Source organism: Hypomesus nipponensis, chromosome 18, assembly GCF_054491055.1.
Source record: "Hypomesus nipponensis isolate SF chromosome 18, ASM5449105v1, whole genome shotgun sequence".
Lineage (NCBI taxonomy): Eukaryota > Metazoa > Chordata > Actinopteri > Osmeriformes > Osmeridae > Hypomesus > Hypomesus nipponensis.
Genome location: NC_140378.1, coordinates 3274308 through 3298092, shown reverse-complemented (window position 1 = coordinate 3298092; position 23785 = coordinate 3274308). Strand labels below are relative to the sequence as shown.

Sequence of the window (23785 nt, the reverse complement as noted above, 5' to 3'; positions counted from 1 at the left end):
ATATTGAGGGGGGACACATCCCCCCCCCAATATTCAAATCTGGTCAAAATGTCCCCCCAATATATTAATATAAAAATGAATGTGCTACGCTATGACAGGCAACCACGCACGCTGTCCGAAATTATAACAAATTTAATTTGTCCACCCCACGTTGACTCCATGGTTACGCACTTGCAGTACAGAGATATCGGGGGATTTCTCGCAGTCACGAGTATGGTCTGCTAAATCTAAATGTATGGACTTCAACACAGCCCCCTTGATAAGAGCGTAGTAGCACCTCTGCTGCTTATTGGGGTCAGTCTCTTCGGTCCAAATATAAACATACAGTCATCATGCGCCAGAGATATTATTAACTGCTCCAGTGCCCCTTGTCCTTTTATGTGTGCTACACTCTCCTGGCCTCTCCAACCTCTTTGGGTGACACAGTATTCCAAGACGCCCTCTAGCGGGCAAGATTGTTGTAGCTGCGTAACACGGAAGTGACGACCAAGTCCATGCTGTAGGGATCCGTGATCCGTCCTGCCTGGAAAAGACCGTGAGTAAGAACACGTGCAGCCGCCGAAAGACGCAACGTCTAGAAGGACATGACAGCCCTAGAAGATCAAGGCCGAACATAAAATAGGAAAGCTAACGCATTTCTATTAAACCAAATGTCCGTGGATTGGATCCTGGGGTAATTTATAGGGAAGGAACTCTGGACGTCTAAACCTGTGACACCGATCTTATTTAGTTAAGATACGAAAGTTATCGGTGTCTGGCTATCTGCCATACGTTTGTACACACGGGACGAACTGCGAAGCTTGAACAGACTAACATTGTTCATTATGGCGGACTACTTGATCAGCGGGCAAACTGGGTATGTCCCAGACGATGGACTCACTGGTAACCAACTATTCAACTGCGGGGACGGCCTCACCTACAAGTAAGGACACTAAATTGGCGGCATGACTTAATGTGGAAATCCCACATATACGCATTATATCACTGCCACCATGTCAAGTTACCGCTAAATATACAGCATTGAAACTGAATCAAATGTGCTTGACAAGCTAATGAGGTTACTAGCCTAACTAATACATTTAATATTTACAGGCTAAGATTGTAACTGGTACTTAGTAGCTTAGCCTGCAACTGATAATGTTGCTAGCAGTCATTAATAGCAAACCCTCTTGTCTTGGATGTCGTTTTTCCGGTGTGCATATAGATGTGTGCCTAGTGCTGGGTAGGAAGGAAGTTAAGCTAGATATTAAGATCAAAACAAAAGTACAATCATCTGTATCTTGCTGTAGCTTGCTAGCTTGTGTGTTGACAACGTGTTAATTGAGAGAGTTACGCCCACCACTGACACCAGACAATGGTGTTGCACAGCAGCAAAGAGCGGACAAAAGCCTGTCTGAATCCCCCTTTTTTGGTCATAAGTTAATTAAATATGGACAGATAAACATACGCACGAGGTGTGTGACCTTTATCTGTATTTACATCCAAGGCAGGCAGTTACACAAAAGTTAGCAACTTTAGCTAGGAAGGACACACACATTGTCACAAAGTAAGTAGCCGGTGTCCAGCTAGCCAGCATAATTTATAATGACACCAGGAAAAGCAGGACCCATTCTTGTCATACTCAAGACCAAGTCCAAGAATTTTGACTATATTTAGCCGTGTTACACTGAGTCACATGCCACACAAACATCCACATCGATATCTCTCTTCTCTCCTCGGGGTCAGTGGTGAACTGTCCTGTTACTATCCTGTCCCCCAGAACAACCCTATGTTGTTCAGTGTGTAACAGGTCTTGAAATAGCCTGGTCATATAATCCAGGGAAACACAATCCCTTTTGGACTCCGAGCGTTGCAGGTCTGTATCCTCAGAACACAGTAGGCTACTGCAGGAATGTGTTTACCGTCCCTTTAACAGACAGCTGTGAACCCCTCCCATGCTGAGACCTTTCCACTGTGTGACCACGCGCGTCACATGTAGAGTCAACATCTGCCCCTGGGGTCGAGCTGAATAGATGGAGTGGTTCAGGCATGGGTGGGAGTCAGACCTGTGATTGCACAACGACCAGAATTGTAGCAGGCTTATGTGGAATGTGGCACATGTGGCCTCCGAATACGAGCTCTGATGATGTTGAATGTTTCGTGTGTGTGTAGGTGTAGGTTGACTTACCAGAATATGACTGTGCCTGCTCTGACCCTGCTCCTCTGCTCTCTCTCACAGTGACTTCCTGATTCTGCCTGGGTACATCGACTTTGCATCAGACCAGGTGGTGAGTGGACCAGATCTCCTCCTACCTTTCCCTGGAGTTCATTTAGTCTTTTTGTATAACTTGATAGTGATGATGGTGATGGTGATGATGGTGATGGTGTTATTCTCCCCTCTAGGACCTGACGTCAGCCCTGACCAAGCAAATCACCATGAAGACTCCCCTGGTTTCCTCTCCCATGGACACGGTCACCGAGTCCAGCATGGCCATCGCGATGGCAGTGAGTACTCGGGCACTAGGACCTGGGAGGCTAAGCCCCGTGGTGGCGGGGAGTCAGAGACGGGGGCGGGAACGCTTTGTGTCACTTTTTAAATGAGGCCACTCACTTGCTGTGTCTTCTCCCAGCTAACGGGCGGTATAGGGTTCATTCACCACAACTGCACCCCAGAGTTCCAGGCCAACGAAGTACGCAAGGTCAAGGTAAACCCAGGATGTCCTCGTCCTCTTCCGCATCTTCCTCTCCCTCCCTCCATCTTGTCTTCGCCCCCTACTGTTTGGATGTTTTTTGGATTGTTTGTCTGTCACTCGCCATTTCTGTTTCTCGGTGTGACCCCACCTCCCCCACCCACCCATCCACCCACTGTCTGCTGTCGTTCAGCTGTCCCAGGAGAGTGAGATGCCACCCTGTTCTTGCTTTCCCTCCCCGTCTCTCACTCGCTCTCTTCATCCATTTTCTTCTCTCTTTCAATGCTCGGGTCACGTGTGCTCTACAAGAACCCCTATAGGAATCCTCAACCCTATAGATTAATAGTTCCCCCCCCCTTCCACTTCCCCTCCTCCCCCCCCCCCCTCTCCCCTGCCTTTCCCCAGAGGTACGAGCAGGGCTTCATCACGGACCCGGTGGTGATGAGCCCGTCTGAGCAGGTGCGAGACGTGTTCCAGGCCAAGGCTCGCCACGGCTTCTGCGGCATCCCCGTCACGGACAGCGGGCAGATGGGCGGCCGCCTCGTGGGCATCATCTCCTCCCGAGACATCGACTTCCTGAAGGGGGAGGAGCATGGCCTTCCCCTCAGCCAGGTGAGGCGGGGCTTGGGTGGGGGTCACGTGGTGCTGACCGACGGGGAGGCTTTGGTTTGACCTTCCTGTGTCGGGTTTGTTCATCGACTTCCTTCCTTCCTCCTCATGTGCCCCTCAGGTAATGACCAAGCTGGAGGACCTAGTGGTGGCCCCGGCCGGAGTGACACTGAAAGAGGCCAATGAGATCCTGCAGAGGAGTAAGAAAGGTGAGGGGCGAGAAGTCCTTCATCCATACAGCTCTTCATCGATATAGCCCTTCATCCATACAGCCCTTCATCCATACAGCCCCTCCTCCATACAGCCCTTCATCCATACAGCCCTTCATCCATACAGCCCTTCATCCATACAGCCCTTCATCCATACAGCCCTTCATCCATACAGCCCTTCATCCATACAGCCCTTCCTCCATACAGCTCTTCCTACATACAGCTCTTCCTACATACAGCTCTTCCTCCATACAGCCCTTCATCCATACAGCCCTTCCTCCATACAGCCCTTCATCCATACAGCTCTTCCTACATACAGCCTTTCATCCATACAGCTCTTCCTCCATACAGCTCTTCATCCATACAGCTATTCATCCATACAGCTCTTCCTCCACACAGATATGTACAACTTTGGGTAAACATCTCTGTGATTCATCCTGTTTATATTCATCTTCGTGTGTGTGTGTGTGTGACTGCTCCCCCTGGTAGGTAAGCTACCCATAGTGAACGAGGAGGGCTGCCTGGTGGCCATCATCGCGCGGACGGACCTGAAGAAGAACCGAGACTTCCCCCTGGCCTCCAAAGACTCCCGCAAACAGCTTCTCTGCGGCGCCGCCATTGGAACGCACAACGACGACAAGTACCGCCTCGACCTGCTGGTGCAGAGCGGCGTGGACGTGGTGGTGCTGGTAAGACTGTGTGTGGGTGTGGCAGGGAAAGGTGTGTGTGTGTGTGTGTGTGTGTCACTAAGCCCTCTTCTTGTTTTTTCAGGACTCCTCTCAGGGGAACTCCATCTACCAGATCAACATGATCAAGTACATCAAGGAGAAATTTCCCCAGATCCAGGTCATCGGAGGCAACGGTGCGATGCTTCGCCACACACACACACACACACACACACACATCTATACCTGTCTGTTTGCCGTGCTGTCCAGGCCTCCTGATGTCGTGTCTCTGTCTCCCCCTGTCTGTCTCAGTGGTCACTGCAGCGCAGGCGAAGAACCTGATTGACGCTGGCGTGGACGGCCTGAGGGTGGGCATGGGCAGTGGCTCCATCTGCATCACTCAGGAAGGTGAGCTCCGCCACTGGTGGGTGTGCCCCTTAGACCCTCCCCCACTGTTCTCTCTCAGCCAATCTGGAGCTGCCAGATGAGGAATTGTACGGGAGTCGCGCCCCCCGCTCTCCAGGTAGATTTGTTATCAGTGAGTCAAATGCCAGCATATTCACCCTTTTTCTCGCTCTCTCTGCCTGTCTGTGTTGCTCTCTCTCTCTGTTGCTCTCTCTCTCTGTTGCTCTCTCTCTCTGTTGCTCTCTCTCTCCCCCCCCCCTTTCTCTTTCTCTTTATTCTGCTTTTCAATCTTGTGACAGGCTGCCTGAATAGGTTACAATAGATTCGGGTTCATTCTGCATTCAACCGTTTTACAGAATTGAAATTGAGGAGACTGAAAAGGAATTGAGCCTCGAAACATCACTCTATGCAAGCCTGATGTGACCATTCTCAAAAGTATTCCAAAGTATTTATTCCAATCATTCTGGTATTTGGTGGTTCAGGTCAGCCCTCACTGAAAAAAGGCCATCTTTTTCAGTGAGTTCAGGGCAGATTTGTTTTCATCTTCCTGCGCTTAATCGTTTTGTGGTTCTGTGTCTCTCACCCTAACCACTCTTCTTCTGTCTTTCTGGCCGTCTCTCGTTACTTCTCTCCTTCCTTTGGTCGTACATTCTCATTCTCTCTCTCATGTGTCTCCATTGTCTGTGTCTCCTTGTCTACTTTTACTGTTTCCATTCCTCCATTTTTCCGTCTGTGGTCCAACATACCTTTTCTGCATCATCTCTCTGTTACTCTTCCTCACATTCTCCCTCTTCCATTCCCTGGTCTCACCTCGCCTCTGTCTCTCTCTAGCGCCCCTAAGTGTCCCTCCTGGTATAAAGCTCCACAGCCCCAAAACCCCAACCACTGTTACGGGATTCTCCAGTAAGTCCCTCCCACCCGCCTCCTGCGCTGGGTTTCCATTGGCTCCACTACCACACTGTTCCCGCCCCCCCTTCACAGCCTGCTGTATTGGTTGGTTAACAGCTCTGCATCAGTAGTAGTAGAAGCTGGTTTTGGGGTTTTGGATGCTTGTCCCTGTGTCGTCGACTAATCTGTCCGTCACATGCATCTCTGGATTGTGAGGTCATCACTGTGAGACGTGCACTGCCTTTTAGGGGACATAAAGTGGGTCTTTTGGGATATTATTTATTTATTTATTATAAGTTTGGAGCACTTCATATCATATACACTGACATGTCTAATCGGCCCGCCCCTCCCATCAGCCCGCCCCCTTCCCCCCCATTGGAAAGCACTAGAAGAATCTGACCTGTGTGGACTTTGACCAGTGTCATCATCCTGAGTATCTCTTAGTGTAGATACCCTGGGGGTGTCATGTGACCCGCTCGCCTGAATCGGGGCCCACTACTCCACCATGAGGGGGAGGGGGAGGGGGGGTACAGCTCACTGTAGTCTAACACCCCCTGCTGTTCTAACACCTCGCCTCACCACACGGCTGACTCTCCGACCAGCCGTCCGTTGTGTGTCCGCTCTCCCCGGCTCCCCTCGTGCAGACAGAGAGGTGCATGTCTCCCACTGGCTGTCTGCCCGCTGCTGCTTTCCTAAAGAAGGAGTCTGTTGTCACTGTGGCGACGCCGTTCGTGGATCGTCGGGCTCCTCGCGCGGGCTTTGATCAAAGACCTCATTTTCTTGCGGAGAAATTCGACGGAGGAGGGCGACACGGCGAGAGTGGAGGAGGGGGGGTTGAAAGGCTGTTCTCATGTTTCCCTGCTCCCTTTGAGGTGCTTGCTGCCGACGTCCCCGATGAACGCGGGAGACGGGAGATTAAAGGGAGAGTTAGTTTAGATTCAGTGCACTGGACGGATAGGGGCCCCGAAAATAGTCCGCAGTCAAGCTGGCAACACAAGTTCTGGCAGAACTGTACAATAAGTCAACAGGAAGTGGGCGCGCAACTTGTCCTTCCTCGTCTTCTAACCCAGCACAGATGTTCCGACGGCAAAGTCCTCCATCAAGCGAATCAAGCAAAACGGCAGTGAGGACGTGTATTGTAGTGTACTGCAGTGTGGCTCCGCCCTGTGCTAACTACCCCTCCCCCCCCCCCCCTCCTCTACCCCAGTGTTGGCGTGCGGCCGGCCCCAGGCCACGGCTGTGTACAAGGTGTCAGAGTACGCGCGGCGGTTCGGCGTGCCCGTCATCGCCGACGGCGGGATTCAAACCGTGGGCCACATCGCCAAGGCCCTGGCCCTTGGGGCGTCCACGGGTAGGTGTCACACACGCACGCACACGCACACACAGGGTTAGCGCTCGCTCTCTCTCTCTTAGCGCTTGCTCTCCTCTCTCTCAAACTGTCGGCATCCAAATTAAAGCAGAAAATGCCCCAAATACACCTTCTAGAAAAAAAGGGGCGACAGCTAACCAATGCCCGCACAACCATTTGAGTGTGTATGAACATGTCCGTGCCCTTCCTCCTGGGTCCCGACCCGGCCCATGTCCTGCTCCTCCAGTGATGATGGGCTCCCTGCTGGCAGCCACGAGTGAGGCTCCTGGGGAGTACTTCTTCTCTGACGGCATCCGCCTCAAGAAGTACCGAGGCATGGGCTCCCTGGACGCCATGGACAAGAACCTGGGCTCCCAGACACGATACTTCAGGTACGGCAGGAACATGTAGCACTAGTAACCATGCAGCCGTACTAGTAACAACATTGCGTTACAGTAGTACTGGTAACCATGCAGCATTACTAGTAACGACATCGCGTTACAGTAGTACTGGTAACCATGCAGCATTACTATTAACGACATCGCGTTACAGCAGTACTGGTAACCATGCAGCAATACTAGTAACCGTAGTGTTACAGTAGGACTAGTAACCATGCAGTGATACAGCTGTACTAACGGCAGTGTAGTGTTGTATGCAGCGACACGGGTACTGAAGTAACGACATGGTGGTACACTGTGCTGAAAGGATTGAGGTGCCCTGATGTCTGTCCTTCTTCCGCTCTCGTCTTTCTCTTTCGCCTTTTTTATTTGTCCCTCTTTCCCCCTCTTTCTCTCTCCCACACTCCTTTTCCCTTCCTCTATTTCGGTTTTTCTTTCCACCTCCCCCCTCCCTTCATCCTCCCCTGACCTTCCATTTCTCCTTTTGCCCTCCCTCGAAACCCCCTCCCATTTCCTCCGCTGTCCCTCCTCCTCCTTTCTCCCCATGTCCTTCCTCCCTGTCCTCCTCTCCTGCCGTCCCTCTCCCTCTCTCTCCAGTGAGTGTGACAAGATCAAGGTGGCCCAGGGCGTGTCGGGGGCGGTGCAGGATAAGGGCTCCATCCATAAGTTCATCCCCTACCTGATCGCTGGCATTCAGCATTCCTGCCAGGACATAGGGGCCAAAAGCCTGACCCAGCTCAGGTACAGCGCACACGCACGCACACAGACACTATTACAAGCACAAATGAATACAAGAGTACATCCTGAGAAACCCGATTAATTGTTCATTTTCTTACGTGCTGTGTGTGTCATTGTTGACCCCCCCCTGTGATTCAGGCTGATGTAATGTAGTGTAACAATGAACCCCCTCGCCCCTCTTACCTTGCAGAGCTATGATGTACTCTGGAGATCTGAAGTTTGAGAAGCGAACAACGTCTGCCCAGATGGAGGGAGGGGTCCACAGCTTGCACAGGTACTGTCTCACCCCCCCTCACACACACACCCACACTCACGCACACAAACTCTCACACACACACACACACACAATGAGAGGTGTTCAAGCATGATTCGGAGTATGAGCTTTTCACTTTAGATTTGCCAACCTTGTCTCACTTCCACAAAACCTTCCGCACACACACACACGCACACACACTCCTCCACCAAGCACCAACCCGTACGCAGACAGTGTCCCCCCCACAATTACACACTTCCTCTTTTCGCCAGCTCACCAGCTCCCATGTCTCCTTTCTCTCTCTCCCTCCACAGCTACGAGAAGCGCCTGTTTTAAGGAAGAGTTTTGGAGTGTTTCAGACCCGTATGCAAAACACACTGACACACACATGCACACACACACGCACAGACACACATACACATACACACACACACCACCACCTGTCTTCCTGCCTGTTGTTCCCAATGCTGAGGAAGGGAGAGCAGAGCCTGTCAGTGCTTCAGTATTGGATGGTGTTCCGGAGTGTTCTCTGGTGCCTTCAGCGTCCTTGTGAGCTGGTACCGTGTCCTGACTTCAACCCGGAGGTGTTGACGGTTTCAAATAAAACATACTTTTTTCCACGAGCCTCGTCTGTCTCTAGTGTCTTTATTCAGAATAGATAGGCTTGTGCCGGGGGACGTGTGACTGTGTCAGTCAAGGAAACACACGGGAGTAAAGCCATCTAATCCATTCGAGGGCGTAGATTTGGTTCGAACATTAGGGGGGGTAACTTAACAGAACATTAATAATATTCAAACATCGTTGTTATTTCCCCCAACCCCCCCCCAAAAAAACGACGCCCTTGCATCCATCAACTGAAGTCTGGACAGATGTTACTTTATTAAAAGAGTGATGTATGTATCTCTGGACCCTGGAATCCCTGAATTCTCGGGAAGAGCAACCTTGCCTTCTCCCTGTACTAGTTCTACCTCGTCCTCCATGTCAACTAACGAGGAAACGAATGCGCCGTCGTTCATACGCACTCCCAAGTCCGGGGTTCGTCTTCCAAACTGGAAAGGAACGAGGGGTGAACTTCCAGAGTGTTCCACCAGAGACCATGTTGGACCTTGACCGGGTGTCTCAAGGGGAACCGGGCCTGCCTGTCCCAGCAGGTCTCTGGGGGGTACTTCCGAATCCACCGGACTTTCCAGACGCCGCCTCCAGTCATGCCCCACTGGACACACCTGGCCTGTCCCGCCCTCCTGGTCTGCCCTGCCCCTCGTCCACAGGTGCTTCTAACCAACTCCTCCATGAGACCAACAGGAAGCCCGACAGTATAAAATATATACATGTTATGCACATACAGGTACACAAATATGTTATTTCATCAAGAAAACAACCAGTGAAAAATGCATGAAAGTGATGTCTATCATGCACATAATGTAAGTGGGAACATGCAGTAAATCCAGGAAACATCAAATGTGCTTGTGTTGGATGACAGGACAAGGATGGGAGGGGGAGGAGGTGGAGAGAAGGAGGAGTTTTGGGTCAGTTGCTCAGGAGAAGTGAAAGTGAAATAGAGCTGTGTATATAAGAGCGTGTGAGAGGAAGTCAAGACGTACTGCATAAATAGAGCGGCTTCACGTGCACACACGCACACTGACACAAACATGCAGGAGCTGGAGACGGAGCAAAGGGGAGACTGGAAAGAACGTGAGGCCAGAGAAGGTAATTTCTACATGAAGAAACATTGGCTTTACTTACTTTCAAGCAGGTTTCATTCTGTTAACCTGTGCTTTCGCACCTTTTACGTGTCATTTCGTTCTGTTTTTCCTCTCACCGCTGCGCACACGCACACAGCATTGGCATCGATTGAAGACGTTGAGTACTGAGTCAGTTGAAAGTTTCTCTTTCACCCTAAGGCTTCAATGACAAAGTGAAAGTGGGCCGACAGACTCCTTACTCATCTCTCAATCTCTCTTCCTCTCTTTCATTCTCTTTTCGTCTCCTCACAGCTGTTCCCTTTGTTTTTGGTTCGATCTTGACTCAATTTCTCAACAGAAAAGTCTGATCTCTTATCCTTCCTCTTGGTCTTCCTCTCGTTACTATTTAATCTCTTCATCTGTTCCTCCTTCAAACTGTACACTGTGACCTCGTCTGCTCTATCTTTCTCTCTCAAGAAACAAAACAGGTTTTTCAAGATGGAATGGGATGGGACAGAAGTTGTTTTACTCTAAAGTTGTCAAAAACCACAGTGAGGAGAACTTCAGCCATCAAGTTGACGTCATTTAATTTCTTTTCTTGTCATGTTGTATAATAGTTGTAAAGTGTGTAATGTGACGGAGATAAGATGTGAACCAATGTTCATCTGTGCTAAAAGGTCACAGAGGCTCTGCTATCAACTGAGAATAGGCCTGGGGACAGCAGTGGCCTGCTCAGTGGACGTCCAGGTATCAAACCCCGATCTCCCTCATGCAAGCGTGAACGATTATCATTAGACCAAGAGTATAATCACAAAAAAAAGACATGGTTGTGAACCAACACTGTTGAGAGTCTGCTGGAGCCTTAGAAGCCTTGTTATTGATATGTTAGGCCTATTGGTCTGACGGTAGAGATTCAGGTTTGGACCCAGGTCTGGTTGGCAGGTGGAGTGGTAACGGAACCCACAAAGCAGCTGTGACTCAGACCACCAGCTGGTTGTTGGTTCCGTTTTCATCCTGACCCGCAGAACGTCGACTCAGCAGTGGACACGCTCCTCAGGTGCTGAAGTTAGGGCCATTGTTACAACCCCAACCTGGTCATGAGGATGTTGAAAGCCCTTCGTGGAGTCGTTTTCCCCAAGTTTAGTTACCAATAAAATATGTTACCGTTCAAGATCAAAGTAAAAATTCACGCTTTCTAATTAATAATTGCTTTTTATTTTGTTGTTGTAAATGAATGGTTGTCTGGTCGGTCAGAGGGACTGAGGAAGGTTCTGGTCAGGGTGATGTTCTTCAATGACACGTTTTCTCCCGGATCGCTAAGCTCACTGACGCCACCGGGAATCTCGTGTCAGTCAAGAATGGCACCACTAACAGGGAATGGCACCTTCACACTGACCTGGCTCTGTTGAAGATATAGACCCTGCAGAAAATGTACTCTCAAAGTATGATTTGTATGGACTTTTTTTCTTCTATGCTGTAAATCCTATGATTAAATAAATAAAATTCACTTCTTCATCTACCGCATCATAGCCTACATTGATATGCATGAGTTTAATGATACTGGTTTCTGAACGTATTGAAATATGGGAATTAGGCTACTTTACACATAATTGGTGTTCTTAGATAGTATGAAAAGAGACACAACTTAATGTGGCTCTATTTACACACCAATGTTTCAAATAAATAAATAATAGACATTGTATGATTAAAAAAAATACTGAATAAAGGAAATAGTAGGCCTATAATAGACAATCATCATGATATGATATTCGATGATCGATGATCATTTTAGGTTACTTCAAACTGGAGTCCTTACTAAGGATGGAATGAGACCAAACTCAAGATGGCGCTATTTCAACAGCGATATTACCAGCCCTGTTTTTGCAAGGAAATGGTTCATGGGGAAACAAAATGTGCACTTACAGTTCCGCATCGTGTATAGCCAATGCAGTGTTTAACAGCCAATACAAGATCGATGGGCGACTTAGTGTAGAAGCTCCCACGGTTGTTTTAGACCAGATCACGGCGGTGGCTACAGTTGAGTTCATTTGAAGTGGTTCTCACGTTATGACAAGATAGCAAGCTAAGGTTGCCTGGATGGAGAACATCGAGGAATCGTCGCCGTTTCGGATCACCCCGACAGTCCAGGCTTTGGGCTCCGCATTACGGGGAGAACCTGAGAATCTACGCGGTCCAAACGGTCCGGCCAGCGGTGACAGGATCAATGGCGAGCCAGAGAAGCTTTGGTTCAAAGAAAGCAGCGCGAAGAACCTTAGAAACAGGGACTTCTTGTCGCCTACTACAGTTTTAAATACACTGTACGCGGAGGGACAGGTCTGTGTATTTGCGTGTGGAGCTATTACTGTATTACTTTGCAATCTCATAATCCGCCTATATTGTAACGTATATTTTGCGATTGACATTGAATTGTTTGCAGTTGGGTGCACATGATTTGAACGCATGGCTTGACAGCAGCACTGACAAGCACTGTTGTCTCCAGCACACGCTGACTTCCTTTGACAGGTTGAAATCTCGAGGGAGGATGAATCATTTCATCCTGTTTATTCATAGCCACTGCCAGTTTAACATTCATCCACACGATGAATGTGAACGAAACAAAACTAATATTGGTTCGTCAGTTAGACTATTGACATTGTCATCATCGACAAAACATCCCAACCCTGCGGCAGTTATTATTAACCCCTGACTGCCAGATGCAATGTAGGTCACACAGAGAGAGAGAGAGAGAGAGGCATAAAGTCATTGAGTCAAGCAAATGATGTCATGATAAACAGTTTCTCAGCTAAATATAAGACATGAGGCAACTCTGCTGCTGTAGCATAGAGAATGTAATCAGTTCAATAGAATCCGAGGGAATTCCAACCACAGCATGGATCGCAAGCCTTTCAAAACATGTGGCTGAACGTGACCCACAACATGCTTCCAACCAATCACGGGCCTAAAAAGTTCTCTCTCTTCACTTCTTTTGATCAGACTTCCAGTGAGAACATTCACTCATTGTTCTTGTCTTTCCAGGTCCCCCCCTCCGTAATGAGCCGTGTCTTGTCCCTGCGGGGGCCCGGGGTGCTGCCCCTGGCCGGGGGGGAGGTCATGGGAGAGGGACTGAGGGTGAGGGTGGACCGCCCCGCTGCCTTCAGGCAGGTCCTGGCTGGGGTAGGGGACTACCTGAAGCCCTCTGGCCAGAGACAGGGTGGTGTGGTGCTCAACTGCCCCGCCCTGCATCCCAAACCAAGTGCACCTTCCCCGGATACTCTGACCCTGGGCCAGCTGCGCACAGTGTTGCTCACCGACCACCTGGGGGCGCTGCTGAGGAGACAGGGGTGAGTCCGTCCCTGTCAACTGGAGGAGAGGAAGCCATACATCTGTGCTCCTGTGTGAATGCCCTGGGCACATACAACATGTCTGTATCATACGTTGTAGGTGTGACTGACCCTCTGAGTGTGGCCACGCCTCGTGGCTACATCCGTGTCCGTTGCATCGCTATGTTGACATCATTCGAATCCCTTCCCCTCTCTCTGTTCTAGGTATGCTGTCTCCTTTTGCCCTGTGCTCCCCGAAGGAAGTGACACGATCGTCTTCCTCCGCATGCTGGGAATCGATTGGCCGACGGTCCCCTCCAGCTGGACCAATGAGGATGGAGAGGAGAGGCTGCTGGGAGCGTTGCAGAGCAGTCCTTACAGGGACGTGGAGAGCGAGGGCCGGAGGGAGGGGGCGGGGAGGAAGGTGGAGGAGGGAGAGAACGAGAGGTCGCTGAGGGTCAACCTGAAGAGGGTGTTTCAGGAGGAGGGGTTGCTAGGATACGACCCCAGTCTGGGCACTTGCACAGGTGAGATGGGCTCCTGACTGTAACCTTTGACCCCCTCCACTATGGTTAGGAGTAGGGAGGTAGCTGACCTTTCTGTGTGTGTGTGTGTGTGTGTGTGTGTGTGTGTGTTTGTATGATCTTTCCACAGTTCATAGAGACAGCGTGTGTCAAATGGCCCAACTAGACAGAGCCACTGAAGACTGCGTCTCCTCCCAGAGTCACACACAGCAGGTGGGTAACACACGCACACACATCCCTGGTCAGTATCTCTAGCCCCCCATGTCACATCATCATCTACACGGAAAACCAGTTTTAGTCACAAATGAGTCATGTCACGCACTGCAAACTGAACAAGATTACAAAAGAAACGAAATCAGCTTGGGCGAGGGCTGCCTACTCACGATGGGTCACCGTGTCGCCGGCCAACAGGTCTCCATGGCGACGGTGTTGCATGTGACTTCCTGTCAGGATGAGTTTCGTCAGCAGCAGATCGCCATGCTGTGGAGAGCCAGCGGCGCCATGGCAACGCAGGTAGGCGCCACTCCCAGCTCACCTCGACATCAGTCAGACTGACACCACAGTTCCATCAGGAAGACTTCTCTGTAGTCAGGTGAACCTCCCTGTGCCAGTCCCACAGCAGCAGGCAGGGGATGGGATGGGCTGGATCAGCTCTGGGCTCAGTCTGGCTTACCTTCATGCAACCCAGATTCACTCTCCCAACCTACTTTTTGTCTGTCTGTCTCGTATCTCTCCCTTTATCTCTTTCTCCCTCTGTCTCTTTCCCTCTTCATCCCCCCTCCCCCTTTTCCTCCTCTCTCTCTCTCTCTCTCTCTATCTCTCTCCCTCTCCCTCTCCCTCTCCCTCTCCCTCTCCCTCTCCCTCTCCCTCTCCCTCTCCCTCTCCCTCTCTCTCTCTCTCTCTCTCTCTCTCTCTCTCTCTCTCTCTCTCTCTCCTCAGAGACATGTGGTGTGTGGTCCAGTGAAGACTCCAGGGACTCACCTCACTGCTGCCCAGTACCTCCAGTAAGACCCGGACTGTGTTGATGTCTCCAAGAGCTGTGTGTGTGTGTGTGTGAGAGTCTGCACGTTCTTTAACGTTTGTGTGTGTCCCTCCAGGTTAAGAAGAGTCCAGATGAAAGAGGCTTCAGAGATGAAGTACGGAGAACAGGTGGAAGGTGAGCAGAAAGAGCTGGCTGTCAAACCTGGGTCTCACCTACCGTTAGACCAAGAGGTCATCAAGATGCCTGCCTGCCTTCCTGTCTGTCATGTTCGCTTTAATGGACTTGGGTCTCCCTCTTCAGGCAAGACTTGGGATGACATCATCAAGGTCATGACCTCTGCCACCATGAGGTTTGAGCTGCTGTCGACTGTCCACACCAGCCCTGTAAGTCTCCTCTGCTCTCTGTGTGTGTGTGTGTGCACGAGTGCACGTGTATGGGGTGTAGTCAATGTCACCGGTTAATATGCAAAGCATACGTATATATACATATAAGCCTCTGGCTTTCACACACGTGTACGTGACGTGTCCACTCCACCTGACATTTGCCTCCAATACGCGAGACTCACGTTGACGTGAACACCGCGCCGCCAAACTGTTTGATGGATATCTAGGCGCGGGCGCGCACAGGCAGGTGTGATGAAACGCCTGCGAGCGCCTGCCAGCCTCGACCCGTGAGCTGTTAAAGCATGGCTAAAGTAGATCGCTGCTTCGAAATTGATGTTTTTAATGCGCACACTTCACCTTCGTGTGCGCACGCCTTATCAAATGGAATGCACCAATCACGCCTGTTTATACAACCACCTGATTTTTGAACTTTTTGAACAATTTTTGAACTTTCCGGAAGGTGTCGAAGGTTCCTTGCTTTCTAAAAACTCGCCAGAGTAGCCCACGCGTAATTCACCTGTATCAGGTACGCGGTGAACGCATTGTGTGCAGCTACGCTGACACTGATTACACCTCGTACACGTGTGTGTTGTGCACGTGTGTGTGTGTGTTTGTGGTAAACAAGAAAACGGTTTGCATTGTTTTACAACGGTTTGCGGTGCCTGTGTGGTTGGTTGAGTCCTGGATGATTGACGGCTGTCTCCACAGGTCACGTTGGACGTTCAGAGGGAAGGGGGCGTGTCCACCAAGGGGCCCAGGGGCGGAGTCTTTGTCATGTATAACTGTGCCCGGCTGCACACTCTGTTTGACTCGTACGAGAGAGGGGTGGAGAAGGGTGAGCCAGAGGACCCACACACACACACACTTACACACACACAAGTGAAGCACACTCATGATTCATCGATTGAGTTTGAGTGTTGACATTGAGTGTTCTCGCTTTGATAATCGAATGCAGCAAACGCACCTCGCGAACGCCCACCGTCCGTTCTCCAGGGCGTTACCGAGTTCAGGCCAAACCTCGCAACCCTTGCTACCGTGGACGCCATTCTGTTTTTATATGTAAACATTTTTTATTTATTTTTTTGTCATCAGTAAGCTTAAATTAACCTACTTTTCAGTGTTGTTCTTGAGAGATAAGAACTTGAGTTGAATCGACATGACTGTGCCAAACACAGCCTGGCTAACAGTAGGATACTGACAGGCTGTAACTCTTCAAACTGTTTACTCAGCACCTCTCAGCGAGTCTTTAATACCTTCCTGGACAGTGAGCACTCTCTCTCCCCTCTCTATTAGGCCTCGGTTGCTGCTTTTATTGTTGGGATGAACACTATTCTGTTGCGTCGATTTGATGAGCACCTGCTGTTTTTAAACAAGCTGTTTTGTTACCCAAGCAAATTTATCTTTTTATCCCTGTTGATGTCTGTCGGATATTTAGGGCGTGTTTAAAAGCCTGTTTGCGCAAAGTGTGTTGACTTGTATGTACGCCGATGACTTGTATTTGGATGAATGCTCTAACCTGCTGAGGTCTGAATACAAGCGGCAGAAGGGTGCAGGTTGCTTATGAGTTAGCCCGGTTACACTGACGGGTGTGATGATGAAAGTGTGGTCGTCGAACGCGCGCGTTTGAATCAACGTGACGTTACTGTTGACACGTACTGGCTAATGGCTGCACGTGCCAGGTGAATTACAGACACACCCTCCCACACGCACACGCACGCACGCGCACTCATGCTGTCTTCCATTCTGTGTTGTTGTTTACAGCTGTTGTTTCTTCCAGGGCTTTACCCGGAGATACCAGAGGGATCCACCTTGGACTACTCATCTCTTAAAGAAGAGGTACGACTCTCTTCTTCCTCTGCTCTCTCCCCCCCGTCCTCCCCTGTTCGTCTCCCCTCTTGTCTTCTCCTCCCTTCGCTCCCCCGGTCACGTTTCGTCTCTCCGCCTCTCGCAGGGGGAGTGGTTGCTTCTGTTCAACTACTTAATTCCGTTCTCCGAGCTCCTGGACCAATCGGGCCAGGCGTTGGCGTGTGAAGGGGGCGTGGCCAGGGTCAACCTGAAGACTGAGCAGGTGAGGGCAACGTCAGGTGGAGGAGCTTGCTGGGTACTGCCTGTGGCGTGTTGATCCCTCGACGTCAGGTGCGTGCAGCCGTAATGTGTGTTCTGTCTCTCAGGTGTGTAAGTTCCTGGTCTGCCTGAGTAAAGACTTCAGCTCGTATTACAACAGAGTCCACGTGCTCGGGGTGAGGAGCTGTGTGTGTGCTGTATAATGTTGATGGCCGTATAATGCCTACATATGTGTGTTCCAGTCTCTCTGACAGCCACTCGCATGTTCGAGACGTTGTCCCTTTTAGCTGTGTGTGTGTGTGTGTGTGTGTGTGTGTGCACGTGCGAGCGTGCGTGTGACACAGACAGTGATTATTGCCTGACCTCCCCAGTCTGTTAACAACCAGTGACAGACCAGATAGTCCATCAGATGACAGCAGTTCACACACAGGTCACTGCTAAAATTAGTCGACAGTCTGCTAGCTCTTTCTCTCCCTTTGTTTACCCCCCCCCTCTCTCTCTCTCTCTCTCTCTCGTTTTCTCACTCTTTTTCCGTTCTTTCTCACTTCTTCTGTCCCCCCCCCCCCTCTCTCCAGGAGCCGTTGCCTCACCTCTTCAACCAGATGTTTTGTCGTCTCCAGCTGCTGCGAGCCTTGAGAGAGCTCTACCACACTGCCCTGGAAACTCTGCACCTGCCCCCTATCCCCCAGCTATAGCCCCACCACAGCTACCCCCTGCTACCCCACCTGCCCCCTATCCCCCAGCTATAGCCCCACCACCCCACCACAACCAGCCCCTACCACAAAATGCCCCCCGAAAATCACCTTGAGCACTAGAACTCTCCGGTGACCCCCAACTGTTGTCCCAAATGCTCCCTATACCTCTAGTAGTGCATAGCCCTATAGTATTGGTATCCATACCTCAAAAACCCTCTGAATAATTGTCCAGGATTCTTTCCCTGAACTGTACCCCCCTCCAATGACCCCCCCAGTAAGACTGGTATATGTGGAAAACGCATAACTGTTCCCCATCCTCTTTCCAGAGGTCGTTCTACAGATGCTGCCACAACTGCCCCACCTTCGAACGTTCCACCGTGCTATTTATTCATGTCTCAACGGTATGGTTTATTGCCGATATGACGTTCGAGCTCGTGTCCACGGTCTCGCCCTGTGTCACCAGTGAGTCGGCCCTCCACTAGTTGTACTGTCCACCCTGCACCCGCAATGCATGTTTACTGCTCAAGTCCTCTCCCGAGGGACCCCCATCCGCCCGTATAGTGACTGTCCCCACACCCCAGCCCTTCTCTCCCTCGCCGTAAAACAAATGGATAGACGGATACATAAAGAGGCGTTTTCCTGTCAGTCCCTCCGGTATGCAAAGGGTGGCTTATGTGCGCACCTGCCATGGGAGCCCACCGCAGGACTGTGACGATCACGCGCCGTAGGAACCGGGGGCGTCTCGCCTTCCTGATCGCCGGGTTTGTCCTTTCCTTCTCGGGCTCGGACCACTCTTGAACCCTCTTCAACGTGTCTCTTCTCCTTGACCGCCTGTCTGACCCCTAACGTCCTCGAATGGGCGAAACGATTTGACTCGCCTGATCGTAATTCTGGCCATCGGATCATGCGTTTTTTCCCCTCAAGGGAGCAAAGAAGGACGACCGTTTCTGTCAGGCTGTTCTGTAAGATTCTGTGCCATATTCTGTCTATCCAGCCTGTCTGCATGCATGCACACGCCCCATCGCCGTCATTATTTGTGCGTCAAATGTATATTTTTAACCTACACGGTTGAACCAATAAATTATTGTTGACCTGAAGTGTGTGTGTTTGGTGTGTGTGTGTGTGTGTACAATGTATGTATCATACCACCCGAGTATGCATATGTTTCAACGTGGCATCTGTTCATGTCACTGTGACAAATGTAGGGGGCAGAGGCCAATGAGGATTAATGAAACTATTACTTACCATAATTGGTTGAGATTATGATTATGGCTACAACCCCACGTTGTAGTTGCGTTCATGTCGCACAAAACTGCACATTCTCAAGCTTAAACAGTGGAACATGAAGGGACCTGGACTGAGGGACCCAGGCCCAGGCCTGGCACCTGTGTGTTTGGATAGGGAGCTACTGTGTTTCCATTCCTCATCACCTGTTTCCCCGTCCCACTGTACTGCTGTACAATTCTTTTGCAATCTGCCGTGGAGCGTCGGGCAGAGCCGTGATTACCCCTCCGTCTGTCCTCTTGACCCCCTGGCCGTGATGCAGGAACAGCTGGCCTTGGTGAGGCCTTCAATCGTGGACTGATGCATCTGCCCTCCAGCCCCCTGTCCACTCCCCTCCCCCGCACACATCTCCTACACACACGCACACACACACACAGCGCGTCTCCTCACACGCTGTCCTCCCCTCTCCCCCGCACACTCCCTCAGTGTACTTTTGTCTTCACACAAACACAGCTCTGTTCAGCGCGTGCACACACACACACTCCTGGGGTCTGGGCTGGGTGGCGGAAGGTTCATAGGGTGAGGAAGGAGTTCACTGCCTCCCTTCACAATTCTGCTGCGGATGTTGCTCCGTTTTCTTCGCGACAGTAAAACAAGGCCGGCTTTCTTTAAGTCCAGTGTCCCTTCGCTTGTCTGGGTGGTTTTATGTGAGGAAACTGTAAGTGGCAGCTCGGATCCAAGACGGATTCGAGAGACCGCAGATAGAGTGCGGCTAGTCTGGTTTGTTAGATGTTTTAGATCTATTACTTTTATCACTTGTATTATTGTTTTTGTTGATTTTATGTAAGGCACCTTGAGCTGCAATTCCTGTATGAAATGTGCTATATAAGTCTTACTTACTTACTTACATTGTGACCAACAAGCAGAAAAATCGAACCCTGAATTTGAGCTGTGACAACTTCAACGTTGCAGTACACCTTCATGGCCACATGGTGGGAGTCCTCCAACAGATATCTCCCACCTGACAGCCAACCAGCCAGCGGCCAGCCTCGGTTTGCCTTTCACCCTCCAATCAGATCCGGCTCTGCCTCAAACCCCCGCCCGCCTGTCAATCATCCCCTCAGGCTCGCCTTGGACAGAGACAATAGAGGGAGGAGAGGGGATGTGAACATGAAAGTGTGCTGATTCTGAAACACGGGGGTGGGATGGAGGGATGGATGGAGGGAGAGAGAGAGTGAGGGATGGATGGAGGGAGGGAGCGAGCGAGCGAGCAAGGGAATGGCTGTGAGCAAATCTCTTGTCTTGAACAAGTGCAGAGAGGGGGAAACAAGATGAGAGATGAATGAGGTCAGGGATGCCCAAGAGAATAGAGGGATTCTTTGTAGATGTGTGTGAGAGAGGGAGAGAGAGGAGCAACAGTGAAAGGGGAAGGTAGGAAGAGAGCAGGGGAGGGAGGGAGGACTAAAGATATTGATGTATATTTGAGGGCCTGACTATGGCTGGTAATGGTTGGGTTTCACCAAGCCACAGATGACACAACGCGAGATTGGGGGAGGCAAAGAGAGAGAGGGAGAGAGACACAGAGAGGGAGGGAGGAAAAGACTTCCTCTTTGAGGAGTACAGTACACGAATGACATCTCCATTACACAGGTCTGATGCTCACATCCAGCATGTCGGCCAGCCTCCTGTCTGTTCCTCTGTTGTGATGAGTCACACTCTCTCACTAGAGGCAGATAACAGTGGAATATTAGACGGGCCTCGTCTCTATGCATGCTAATGAATGAGGTTGTGTGAGCTTCGCTGGTCCTCTTTCCAAGCACACGGGGTGTGGTTTGAATATAATGAAACCTTTTATTTGCTCGTTTGTACTGAATCATTTTTGGGCCCTGCAGGGTTCAGTGGTGTGCCTAAAATATGTGTTTGTGGGTGTATGTGTGGGTATGTATGTGTGAGTGTGTGTTTTCATGTGTGGGTGTGTGTTCATGTGTGTGCTTGTGTGTGTGCGTTTGTGGATGTGTGTGTCTGTGTGTGCTTGTGTGTGTGCGTTTGTGGATGTGTGTGGTTGTGGATGTGTGTGCGTGTGTGTGTGTGTGTGTGCTTGTGTGTAGGGAAGAGGAGGCCATCTGAGGGGACGGGGTGGGGTAGGGTCCGGAGATGGACAGATTTAATCAGATAAACTCCTCATGCAACAGCTGTCACCCAGCCCCTCCTTCCTCCCTTCCTCCCCCCTCCCTCTCTCCCTCTCCACTACCTAACTCGGTCTCTGTCACCCGGTCTCCTTTCCCTCTCTGTCTCTCTCTCTCTGTGTTATCTCTCTTCCTCTCCTGCTCCCTGTCTCCCTCTCTATCTCTCGCCAGATCTCTCTCTCTCTCTATGCTTGTCTGTCTTTGCTTTATCTCACCCTGGATAAATCCAGGCCTTGTATGTCTGTGTGTGTGTGTGTGTGTGTGTGTGTGAGTGTGTATAAACGACAAATTTATCCGTGTGAATTGAACACCAGGAGTGTTAATGATGAGAATGGATCTCTGGCCCGGTATTTGATTTTAATTTGCTGTGTACAGTGTATGTGTTTGTGCCTTTGCATGCCCTTCCCCCTTATCCTGTCCTATTGACTGGGTGAAGACTGTCCAGTTATCTGCCCAGGCCTCACCTCAGGGGCCGTGATGTCAGAGGGCCCCAGAGCGACGGGGTGCGGGGGAATAACAAAGGGAGCGAGACAGAGGTAGCAGAGCCCGGCCACTAGGTCCAGCTGACCGCTGCACTGACCACCGGCAGTGAGGAAGACTCCCCCTTAGCGTGCCTCCTCTTTATCACAGCTCTGGGTCGAGAAAATGCACTTCCAGCAAGCAGTGGTGAAACAGCTGGTATCCCCCCTGCCTCCTCCCCCTGCCCCCAGCCCCAGCGGGGGGGGCGCTGGTACCAGCTCCGGGGCTCTGATCCGTCCCCCACGGAGCTGTTGGCAAAGCCCTCCTCCCCGCACGCCGATCCACTCACACGCTCTGAGGCGAGCTGTCAGCGACGCCAATTAGCGGGGGAGACGGAAGCCTCTGCTCCTTCAGACTCCCGACTGTCGGCCACGTTGTCCACACCTCCGTCACCTCCCCCCTCCGCTGTTCATCCTTCCACACCTTCCGACCCCGCCTTCCTTTCGTCCGTGCCTCCGTCAGTCCATCCATCCGACCCATCCAGCTCCGCGTTTCTCTGCCTCCGCAGATCTGGCTGGCTTCCGGGGGATCTCGTCGAGGATTGTCCTGCACAGACTGGAGATTTCAAACCCGCCCAGCGCCCCACGGTATTCGTCTCCCGACCCCCTCGGGGGCCCTCTGTCGGGCCCCTAGGCCGCGTCAGCGCGCATCCCTTCCTGTCAGGGCTTATCCTCACTTCCTGAAGCGATCGTATCATTTAATAGACAGTGTTGGGGATGTCCTGTAGGGGAGGGAGTGCTGTGTGTTGGACTCATGGTTGCAGGAGGACGTAGCTGTGACATGGTGCTGGGCTGCAGGCTCTAGGGGGAACGGGCTGCGTTGTAAAAGGGTTTGCTCAGGGAACGTTAGCCAATAACAATGGCTGATATTTATATCTGTGCCGCATTTCATTCTCCCCTTGCTCCTTTTGTAAATGTCGGCTCTCTCTCCCCCCCACCCCCACCCCCACCCCTCTCTCTTTTCTTTCTTTTCGGGCGCTGTTCTGCTCTCTCTCTTTCGTTTTTACGCCCCCCCCCGCGCACCTCTGTCGCTCTGTATCACTCTCCCTCTCTTCTCTCTCCTCTCTCTTTATTCAGTGATTTGGGTCACTGGCTGACTAAGAGACAACACACAGCTGGCCTATAAACTCCCCCCCCCCCTCCACCCCCCCCCCCCCCCCACCCCAACTGAACACTCACAATCTCCTACACACACACACGCTCACACACATACGTACATACGCCGTCATGACTCAATCTGTCACTCTTTGGCACACTCCAAACCAAAGGAACACATTGGTTCACTGTTGGTCCACACTGAGCTCTCTCTTCCAATCTCTCTCTCTCATTCTCTCGTTCGCTCTGTTTATTTATCTCTTTCCTTTCTCTCTCTCGCCCCCACTCTATCCTTCCTCTGTATCTCTCGCCTCTCTTTTCACAAACAAAACTCTCTGACCTGAATGTAAGTATGTGTGTGTGTGTCATGCCTGTGCATGGGCCTTTGCATTCCTATGGACGTGGTCATGCATGTGTATCCGTGAATCTATGTTTTACACTAACTCCTGCATCCTATTAAGATATTGTCACTAGGTTTGTTTTGTATCTTTGTCGACACAAGCGCCCTGATGTGCAAACAACTTGGCTGAATGTTTTGTGCACGCTGGAATAGGACATTAGTAAATTAGAAATCTAGTTGGTCATGCAAGGTCTAGGCCCAGGCTAAAATCTAATAAACTGACTGCCAGATAAAAATCACACACACACATACACACAGCCCCTGGCCCAATGGCTTAATCTCCTCGAATAATTAGTGAGTAGTGACATCATCTTTTTTTTGGTTAAAGGGCCTCTATAGTCTAGACAATTAGGGGCCAGAGGGTGCACACACGCGCAAACCCACACACACACTGACACAAAGAGAGAGAGAGAGTGGGAACCGAGAAAACCTTCATCTGCCCTCACAAATGTTGAGAATGTATGTATAAAAAGTTACAGAAAAAGACGATTACAGCCTGCTCTATGAGACTGCTCAGTGGACAGCGCTTG

At 50.8% G+C, this 23785-nt stretch overlaps 2 protein-coding genes across 3 annotated transcripts; both read left to right on the top strand.

The window, feature by feature from the left end:
* Positions 1 to 508: 508 nt before the first annotated feature.
* Positions 509 to 8805, top strand: impdh2 (IMP (inosine 5'-monophosphate) dehydrogenase 2). 2 transcript variants are annotated; one of them, XM_084680549.1, is made up of 15 exons: positions 509 to 922; positions 2219 to 2267; positions 2383 to 2484; positions 2610 to 2684; positions 3075 to 3281; positions 3400 to 3487; positions 3977 to 4176; positions 4259 to 4349; positions 4465 to 4560; positions 5389 to 5460; positions 6653 to 6796; positions 7041 to 7185; positions 7789 to 7932; positions 8120 to 8203; positions 8497 to 8805. In XM_084680549.1, the coding sequence occupies exons 1-15, from the start codon at positions 825 to 827 to the stop codon at positions 8516 to 8518; spliced, it is 1617 nt and encodes a 538-aa protein (XP_084536675.1). In that variant the 5' UTR covers positions 509 to 824; the 3' UTR covers positions 8519 to 8805. The 2 variants fall into 2 exon arrangements, with proteins under 2 accessions (XP_084536675.1, XP_084536676.1); XM_084680550.1 differs by lacking the exon at positions 5389 to 5460 and having other exon boundaries at positions 510 to 922.
* A 3154-nt stretch (positions 8806 to 11959) lies between these two features.
* On the top strand, positions 11960 to 18929 carry dalrd3 (DALR anticodon binding domain containing 3). The gene is made up of 13 exons (XM_084680548.1): positions 11960 to 12198; positions 12901 to 13205; positions 13410 to 13711; positions 13839 to 13921; positions 14120 to 14221; positions 14648 to 14712; positions 14806 to 14864; positions 14991 to 15073; positions 15782 to 15908; positions 16851 to 16909; positions 17025 to 17141; positions 17245 to 17313; positions 17713 to 18929. Exons 1-13 carry the CDS (start codon positions 11962 to 11964, stop codon positions 17830 to 17832), a joined length of 1728 nt encoding a protein of 575 aa, XP_084536674.1. The 5' UTR covers positions 11960 to 11961; the 3' UTR covers positions 17833 to 18929.
* The last annotated feature ends 4856 nt before the right edge of the window (positions 18930 to 23785 follow it).